Source organism: Lepisma saccharinum, chromosome 10, assembly GCF_977018435.1.
Source record: "Lepisma saccharinum chromosome 10, izLepSacc3.1, whole genome shotgun sequence".
Classification (NCBI taxonomy): domain Eukaryota; kingdom Metazoa; phylum Arthropoda; class Insecta; order Zygentoma; family Lepismatidae; genus Lepisma; species Lepisma saccharinum.
This window is the reverse complement of record NC_139238.1, coordinates 27,022,524-27,032,831: the sequence shown is the minus strand read 5'-3', so window position 1 is coordinate 27,032,831 and position 10,308 is coordinate 27,022,524. Positions and strand designations below refer to the sequence as shown.

The window sequence follows — 10,308 nt, the reverse complement described above, 5'->3', positions numbered from 1 at the left end:
TCGTCTGACAGACGCAATTTACCACTACTGTGAGGTTTCACTACACTCCCTGTCGATAAAAATTGTTCCTTCCACGCCTGGATACTGCTGCGTGATAGAGGATCCTTGTGGTAAACACGTCGGAAGTTTCGTTGCACTTGAACAACACTTTTTATCTCTGCAAACCACCACACGCATTGCGCCTTTTCGAGTACCGTCGCAATTTTTCGTTTCGGCGACACTAGCGCCGTCACCGGTAGTCGTACAACTATGAAAATTTGCTCAACAAAAATTTTTGAGTTTTCCTTCAAAATGTATGTTTTCTTTCTTCCCTACCTCTGCCCATATTAAAACCACACACTTTTAAAAACCGTCAGTCCCATTCCTGACACCCTGTATTACTGGAGTTAGAATTTATAGGCACGTGATCGTAGAAGACGACAGAACTGCGCTTTGCTGGTACTGAGTTTGACCTTCGTCGGGAGTGAATTCCAGGTTACCGCTGCTAGGTACGAGAAGTACTTCTGGTCAAATCTGGTTTTGTTAGATTTGGGGATTACTAGGTCTCTATGTAAGGACGATCTGGTGTTTCGGGTACTGAACTCAGAGCGGAGCTTAATCCTATGAAGCAATGGAGATGATTTGTTATATATACTATGGAATACCTTATTCAGGTAGAAGTGACTGTGGGTATGTTGTAAATCTTGCGCAATTGTTCGGAATTATTTTCTTGGGGGTGCATGTGAATAGTTCTTAAGCAATTGTTTTGTATTGTTTCAAGTTTTTCAGATGAGTTAAGTTACCGCCAAAAATAAGACTAGCACCATACTCGAATACGGGACGAAAAAGGAAAAATAGAAATGTCTACTAAGATTTCTGTTGAGCAAACTGGCTTTCGAATCAGGACTTGAACTTTACCTTCCCTAGTTCACTTCTACTGACTGATAGATTTAGTTTATTTTACTTCGCTGTTCTGCCATTTTTGGCGAAGATGAGGATGAGTGATGACGGGACAGTCACAAAGAACACCCATGCTCAGGCCGGAATTCGAATCCGAACCCCTAGAGTTGTAGCCTTTGACAGTCGGTTTAAGAAGAGGGAGAACAAAGAAGGAATAAAGAAGAGAAGCATAAAACATGAGAGAAATAAAAAGCTCAAAGAGTTGCACATAAAACATAGAAAGAAAAATTATAGGCTTGCTCTCATCTAAACGTTTATAGGCTATGTGCACACGTAACCTTGAACATTTGATAACGATGCTATAAACATGCCATTTCGTATTAAGATGAACAAAACCACTCCATTAACTCTGTGCATAGAACAGTCTAAAGAACGGGAGGGAAACAATTGCAGCTGGCGAGAGGAGAAAGTGCTGTGACGCAAGCCCAATTCATTCGGCATCTCTTACGTCTCGTGTGTCCCAATATTCCATTTAGTGTTGGTAGCCTTTTCCCGTGGACGCTTGGTCAGTTGGGGTCTTGTCGGCGGTCGATATGGGGAAGATCATCTTTGCTGCTCACCTCTTGGTACTTCTTGGGGAACTCTGTCTACTATCGGCGCAGGAGGATATACGTGAGTACCCTGTATCTCTTCTCCACGAGTAGTTCTTGCTTATTCATCCTTTCCTGCTCGTGCATACTGTGTGAGAGCATGTGCTTGCTCTTACTAGGCTGATTGACTGATTGATTTTTGCTTTATTTTACTTCGCTTTTTGTGCCATTTTTGGCTAATTTGCGAAAATGGGGGATGAGTGATGACATGATGAAATTGATGAATGGACACTCACAAACATCCATGTCCTGGCCGGGATTCGAACCCGGGACCTCTGGCGTCGTAACAACTCCGGAATGGGAACCGGCTCGTTTTACTAGGGATGGGCAACATCGGAAATTTTATATCGCGATATATCGTCAAGAAAATATCGCCAAAGACGATACGATATTTTCCCGTATCGTGATATCGGCGATATATTGTCTCCACGATATATATCGCCAAAATATTGTGACGATATATCATCAACACGATATAGCTAAATATCGTGACGATATATCGTCTAGGGGTGTAAGGGGTGCTCCTTCCACGTAGTGCACCCAATAGTCAACCTCACTTCCACGTAGTACACCCTGGACTGCAGACTAACGAGGCTCTGGCGACTGGCCCCATGGCCAGTATAATTTTGTTTGTGTTGTCCTTATTTGTGCTGAGTGCTCCTTTACAGCCTCAGTTTTTAACGAAAGTCAGAAGATTTAAAAAAAATTATGATTTTAGTTATGCAACGTTAGAGTTGTTCTGTGTAACGATAAGGGGCTGGACCCCGTTTAATGTGATGGGTGTAAAATAGCCTTAGTGCTGACGCACCCAAAATTTTAAATTAAAAAATATATATATCGTCTAATTGATATCGCCTGGAATATATTTTTTTCAATATTGCGATAAGCCCAACATTAGGTTTTACTATAAGAATGCAGTAAGATTAGTAACGTGTCAAGGTTTGTTATATACGGGAAATACAAGTATATTTATTTATTTGGTTTATTTTACTTCGCTTTTCTGCCACTTTTCACTAATCACGAAGATGAGGATGAGTGATGAAATTGATGAAGGGACACTCACAAAGAACATCCATGTCCAGGCTGAGATTCGAACACGGAACCCCTAGCGGCATAGCGCGGTGTGCTAACCACTCCGCCACGGGAAGTACAGCTTTGCTTCACGGGATGTGAGGATCCCAACCAAAGAGAAATCTACAAGGTCTTACGGAAGCTATAATTTTTCATGAACGCTTAATTATATATTTTTATTATTGTATAGGGTGGAAGTGAAGTGCGGAGACTTCCTTGAAGTGCAGAACCTTTGGTCAGTTCCCCAGTTGATCCTCCCCAGGGCCGCCAGCTCTATGTTGTGTTTTTGTTTTCCTAATACTCTCGCTCATTTTGACAGAATCGAAACAAATGTAACCCCTATGTGAAATGTACAGTCACGAACATTTCTGGGTTGTAACAATTCTATTAACTTTCAATGCAATCGCTACAATATAAACGTGTTCATGACTGTACATCATACACTTATGCCCAATTTCTACACAGATAGGCTAATCGGAAGTGGACCTACAGTTTAATGTAAGCTTCTAAGCATTGTGGAATTGATCTCAACCTCGAATTGAAGCAGGACCAATAAGGGTAACACGCTTCAGGAAAATTTTAAAGGGGCGGAGGGTATGACTGTCAGGGGGAGTCCTACTATCTATTTCAGCAAAGAGATGAAGTTATCCCCTGTACAAAAGCACGGCACTGAAGTAGGGCTTGACACATTCTGCACCAAGCCATAGTGGTGATAGAGTCGCTGTCGTTAATATGCGGCTGAGCGATGCCCAGAGACCTTGACAGATTGACGTTGACACCTCAGGAATGGATATACAATAAGCTTAACCAATAGTGTTTTCTAAACTCAAACAAGTCAGCTTCTCTGTGTGTGGGGCAGAGATACTTCCGGTAATGGCACAAGGATTACAGGAAGACCCAGTTGAGTGAAAGGTGAGGTTTTAGAATGCGTAAGAAGAGGGAATGTATTATAGTGGAATGAGAGAAGTGGTAGACGAAGAGAGGAGGATGAATATGCTTTACTTGCATTAATATTGAACAACAACCCGTAGCTCGACAACCCTTGAAGAGCCTTGGCCTATCTCCAGTCTCCCTCCAACAATCCTACCTAAAGGTGTGGAGGTCTTCAACCGGTAATGGGGGTGACGTGTGGTCAGCACGTCGAATCCTCAGCGGTTAAAGAGATTTCCAAGACCGGTTTACGCTACACGGTGGACGACTCCATAAATATTGAAAGTGTGAAAATTACAATACCACAGTCTAGCTTCAGGAAATCAAAAAGCAATGAAAAGTTGAAAAGACTAGCGATGCTATTCCAAAATGAGACAGACGAAACGTTGTCTTTCCCAGGGCTCGAAATGAGAAGGAACGCAGGGATGCTATGCCTCCTGGTTAAAGAAAATTTGCATAAAACACCCCCAAGCTAATTCAAATTCAAATTCTTTATTTGCGTAGGCGAGGTTCAGCCTGAGGCTGTTCTGCCACTTAACCCGTGTAATCGATTACATTTAAATTTACATTTCTTATGTTATTACAGTATTAATACAGTGTACAATAAAATGTATGATTTAGTTACAAAATCTATTGCTAAAGTAATTGTAATAAATGTATGAATAAAATGATACAAAAATTGTGAAAAGACAACAACATAAATATTAAATAAAATTAATAAGAAATAAATCAAAAAAGAAAAAGATTTAGACAAAATACATAACATAAACATAAGTTTTATTTATTCTATCACTACCACGTCACAATAGTCGAGAAATGGGTATATAAGTGGTTCAACTAATCGCTGCTTGATTTATGAAGATAATAGTTTGTTAAATTTAAACAAGAATCTAAGTGTTCCAAATGATTTATTGATTTGGCGGCTAATATGCTCATCCCATGATAGACGAGTGTCAAATATTAGTCCAAGACTTTTAACTACTTGAGCTCTAGGTATGATATCATCATTTATTTTAATTGTTGTATTAGTGTGCTCGACCGAACCAATAGCATTTCGAGTTCCAATAAATGTATAACATGAAATATTAGCATTAATTTTAAGGCCATTTGCATCACACCATGTTTTTATCGCACCCAAATCATTACTTATGTATTCAATACTTATGGCAATTTCTGTTGGATTGAATGATTTGGTTAGTTGAGTGTCATCAGCATATGAATGTACGTTACAGTATTTGACGACTGAGGGTAGGTCTGCAATATAAATCGTAAACAATACCGGACCTAGTATAGATCCTTGTGGAACACCAGATGAAATATATAAATTATTAGATAATAAAGTAGGCGACAGTTTTACACGTTGATTTCGGGTGAAAAACTGTAATATTTCAGTTTACTGAGCAGTAATTTATGTTGTACCGTACCGGTATCAAATGCTTTGGACAGGTCCAATAATATTAATGCAGTGAGTAATTTCTTATCCATAGCCTGGAGTACGTCATTTCTGAGTTTCAGCAAAGCCGTAGCAGTCCTGTGTGCCGGCCGAAATCTTGACAGACTAGGGTAATTTGCCTTAGCATATCCCAACCTGTTTCATTGACTCCATACTGACCCAACCTATCTTGAAACTCGAACAAGCATTCTCCTAGCTAGATATTTCCACTTCGAGCTCTGGTCTATCCTCTTTCATTTGCCACACCTCGCAGGCTGTGAATCTGCGGAAGTTATATCTGGTAAACAAATTTCAGTTTTGCAAGTTGTGACCTTATCTAGCCACATCCCCCAAATTGGATGACCATTTTCATTGCACGAAATTTACTAAAAGGCTTTACCCTTCTTTGCCAATACCGAATTGACCAATGCTGTCGCTTTGCAAACATTCTGGGTTCGTTCCCAGTTTCAAGCACACAATCAACCTAACCTAACCTAACCTGGTCGGTGGTCCGGGGGGTCGTGGAGGGGGGAGCCAAGGCAGGCAACATCACAAGCTCTGCGCTCCCATTATGAATTACCCTTAAAGTCGATAATATTCCCTGGTGGGAATTTTTTTGTGTGTAAGGCGAAACAGGATAAGGCAAAATGGGATGTCCCGTTTCGCCTTAGAAAGTTCGTGTCACATAAATCACGCGAAATTCTATGCGATAAGGCAAGATGGGATAAGGCGAATCGGGATGACACGATTATTTTATCCATATAATCTCGTACTACTTGCTGTAATTAATATTTTGTCTTCATAACAGCACTATAAAATGGATTTTAGTAGGAGAAAATTATGAAACAGAATCATCTATTGATTTCTTGTTCGGTTCGAGCACTCACGCAATAGTCCAATGTTGTTATATTTTTAATCTGAAGAACTTAGTATTACTGAGAAATAAATTATCTTTTTCCAAATTTTCTAGAATGATTAGGTTTTTTCAGAAAAGTACAATGCGTTCGTTTTGGTTCTGGGATGAGATAGCGCGTGAACAGCTTTGAACAACTCTTATAACACAGGTTAGCAGTACTCGTTGTGCAATATAAATAGCTATAATTGTCTACATGCTAAAGATATGTACGTAAATAAGCGAGACGTTACGGGACGAAAATGCCGGCATCAGCGCCATGTCACGCCATATCTCGGCCCAGAGCCAAAAGGAACTCAATGTATAAGCAAAATAATGTATTAATAATGCATTTTAATGAACTGACTTATGAGACACCTTGTATAATTAAAAGTAAATTTAATCAATGTTGAACTGATGAAGAGTTATAAAGCATTTGCTCATTTATTGGCGTTACTATTGTGCTAGAATGCACGAATCATGGAGTTGCTTTTATACCGGGTGTTTCAGAAATAATTGAGGGGTGACAAAAATTTATTGCAAGTAAGCTATTGAGGTTAAGTTAATGAAACCAGTTTGTTAAGCTGTGGGTTCACATCCCTGCCGCTAGGCGACACTCAAATCCCCCACATCACTGACAGCGTTTTGTTCAATCTCTAGGTCCCCAAGATCACCGGACCTTACACCGTGCGACTTCTTTTTGTAAGATTTCATCAAAGACAGGGTATTCGTCTCACGGATGCCGCGTGATGTCGCAGCCGTAAGGGAGCGTATCGTCGCAGCGATAGACATTATCGACAGGCCCATGTTGATTTGTACCGTGTCACCCGTGGTACACACATTGATCATTTATAGGTGTTAAAAAAACTGTCTGCGTTCCTGGATCGTTCTGGACTGGTTTCATTAACCTAAGTTCAATAGTTTACTTGCAAGAAAATTCTGTAACCCCTCAGTTATTTCTGAAACACCCGGTATATAAGTAACGTACTTACTCCTCCTGGAACTGAGTTAAATTTTTAAATGAAAAACAACATTAGAGTTACTTTTGAGAACGTGGTAACTCCTACTCAGTTACTTTACAAATGCAATTCGATTAGTTAATGTCTTTCTGGCAGCTGAAATATGGATACAGGAATAACTCTTCGTCAGTTACAGTTACAGTAAAACCTCGTTAATCCGGACTAATGGGGGGGGGGTAATTTGGCGGTTTAACGAAAGTCCGGATTAACTGAAATAACCTAAAAGAACAGTAGAAAGTGCAACAAAACACATTTATTATGGTGTATTTAAAGGACATAGGCCTTAATACACAATACAGCACAGTAAAAAGTCTGCGGGAAACAGAATTTCATCAGTGGTTGACTGCCTTTTCTTTGGGAAGTTCTCTTGTTGACTTCTAGCCACATTTAAAACCTTGCATTCTGCTTTTTCTGGGGGAGGGGAGCCTTTTGCCTGTCTGGATTAAGCGATGTCCGGCTTATCGGGGTCCGGATTAACGAGATTTTACTGTACTTCATGGAAGTAGTAACTGAGTCACAGTTAAAGGTGCTCCGTTTAAAGGTAACTCTAGTGTTCTTTCTCATTTTGAAAGTTAACGCAGTTCAAGGAGCAATAATTACAGTTACTACGATGCTAATTACAGTTTCTTTGTTAAAAAAGCAACTTAATTTTTCAACAACTGCACCTAACGATTATTTTCCGGCAGTTGAAACATGGGCACAAAAATATGTGGCATAAGTTGGACGAAAGAAATTCCCTCCGAGGTAAATTTGCATAACCGCAAAATAAACAGTAATGTTTTATCTTCTTGTACACACCAGTTGAAAAAAGTGCTTCTGGATGTGTTTGCATTTCTTGTCCACGTAACGACTTTTACAGCTCTTAGTCTTGTTTTCATTTAGCAACACACACAGACAGTGGGAGCGCTGGGGGCACTGACAGTGCTGCCAACTGCATGAACTTTTGCCCATACTGCGTTATACATGTGCTGGTAACAGGGACGTCGGAACCGGGGGGGGGGGGGGGAGGGGGCAGAATAGTCTTTTTGCCACCCGGTCGAGTGCTAAAAATGAAACAATATTTTTATAAAACTTATCTTTCGTTTTGAAAAACATTGGGAAAATATTTTTGCGCTAGTTAGATGAACGTAGACTCAAGTTGTCGCTAGCAGCAAGAAGTACGTGACACACCTGCAGATTAGAATCGCAGCCGCGTCTCCGCAAATCAAGGTGGAATTTTCCCCGTTTCCACTTTTCCTTTGAATCTACCAGGTTTTGCACATACAGGTGATGTCGGCGCGAATCAATAAACCAAGTCTACCGCTATGGGAAGGGAGAGGGGGGAGGAGGGGGCAGAAAACAGCTTAATTTTATCTCTCTTCTTTTCCATCTGCAACTACATTGCAAGGGCTCCGAACAAGGGGGCAGTTCAAGGCAGTGTTGCCACATTAAGGGAAATTTCCCTTTTGCAGGGAAATTCGCAGCGAAATTTTAGCCAAAAGGGAAAAGTGAATTTTGATTAAACATACCACAATTTCAGGGAACTTTTAAGACATCTGACTACATTATTACAGTTTATGTGAAGTTCCAGTTTCATATCCAAATTTTCATTTCTTTCTGTTATTATTTCTGCTCCACAGCGTGCATCTACTTAGTATATTTCTGTTAAGTATATCGCTTTTCTGCACCTTCGGATAATAGTAACGATGAGGATTAACGATTAAATGGATTCCTGACCAGGATCCTGCGACATCTGGTCAGGAAGCGATGAAAGTGACATGTATGTGAACAGGGGCGGCCGCTCATAAGGACGATACGGACACCGCACTGCCGTGTGTAATCGCAAGTGAACATACATTACATTAACATTTATATACTGGCTTTTACGTTGTCTGAATTTCAAATATTCCGTTGCTTACAGATCGTTGGTTAGTCGGTTCTGTATTCATTCTTCCGCGACAATTGCGAAGTTTGCACGCCACCGTGCCGGGGAATACGGAACTTCGAGAGAAATCTGGCGGGGCGCCGTCCTCCCACTTTACAAGACGAAGAGCATTCTCAGGCGCGGCCGCGAGGGGTAAGAGGCGAGGGAACTGGTGGAATAACACGCGCGGGATCTGTGGCTGGGAGGACGGAGGGTTTGTCGTCCGAAACCCCCTCCCCCCTTAGGCGAAACTGGCCCTCTCTCCAGAGAATGGTAAACAATGAAGAGTTGCCAGAAGCAATGAAGTTAACAGAAGATAGAAAATTACCAACCGTTGAAAAAATCATTCTGTATTCCATAATCTTATTCACTTATGACAAGTGAGCAATTAATTACGCAATTTCCAATGAGGAAAGAAAATATCGGTAACTAAAAAAGTACAGACTCTTGCTTGATTTTTATTTACCGTCGCTTTCTGCTACTTTTCGGTAATCCGACGATGAGGATGAGTGATGATATAATGAAATTGATGGAGGGGCACTCACAAAGAACACCTATGCCCATGCCGGGATTCGAACCCAGGAGCCCTGGCTTTGTAATGCAGTATGCTAGCCACGGAAGTCGGCTACAGCTTCTTGTTACTGGCAAAATTAGGTTTAATTACATATTTTTTCTATGTAACTTTTTTACAAGTAATTTTCGCGTTCAATGCACGTAAATATTCGTCATTGTGCTTATCAAGCTGTGTAATTAATATTGCTTCTTCTGAATTTCCCCCTCTGTTAAGTTAAAAAAATGCTACAACTAAATCTGATAGAATTCTATTTCTTCTTCCATTTTTCGTAACCTTGGCATTACTGTTAAATAATTATTAATTTATCATAATATGTGCAAACGTGCAAAACATGATATTCGGTAAAGACGAATATATCAATTTCTTATCACGTTGGCTGTTATGTACGAAATTCACCATTTAAACTCGCATTACTAGTAGAGCAAATTTGTGAGCTGTCGCCCCTCCACTTTGGTTCACCACGAGCCTCCACTGTATGTGAACAATTTAACATTTTTTATTCACACGGACATTGACCAACGGAAATATTACTACTACTGCTTCCACCACCACTAATAATAATAATACTAATAATTACAGCTACTGCTACTACCACTACTAATACTTATTATTATTGTTGCATGATTTGCTTAGGTGAAGGGAAAAATTGGTCCAGAAAGGGAAATTTTGCCCCTTGGAAAGGGGAAATTGTGCCTTCATATTGTGGCAACACTGATTCAAGGTGGATAAAATTCGAGATGAATGCGAGACGACCTTTTAACAATAGCGATAACTCTAGGCTAGATCCTCCAAGGCATGTCGAGACCGAAAAGAGAACAGAAAAAGTGTTTACACTTGAAGACAAGAAAGACCCACTACAAGATAGGGATAAAACCGAGAATGAGGTAAACCTCTCCTTCGAGACAAGACAAAAGACTGGCAAATACCGTCTCGATAACAAAGGGGTCACAGTATTTGT

General features: G+C 40.4%; 1 protein-coding gene across 1 annotated transcript in view; it reads left to right on the top strand.

The window, feature by feature from the left end:
- Window positions 1-1,374: 1,374 nt before the first annotated feature.
- The window catches only part of LOC145994263 (protein takeout-like), a 37,177-nt gene continuing 28,243 nt past the window's right edge, over window positions 1,375-10,308 (top strand). Inside the window, exon 1 of the mRNA XM_083130367.1 lies at window positions 1,375-1,551. Coding sequence (XP_082986493.1) covers window positions 1,473-1,551 — 79 coding nt within the window. The 5' untranslated portion in view covers window positions 1,375-1,472. The remainder of the gene's footprint in view (window positions 1,552-10,308) is intronic.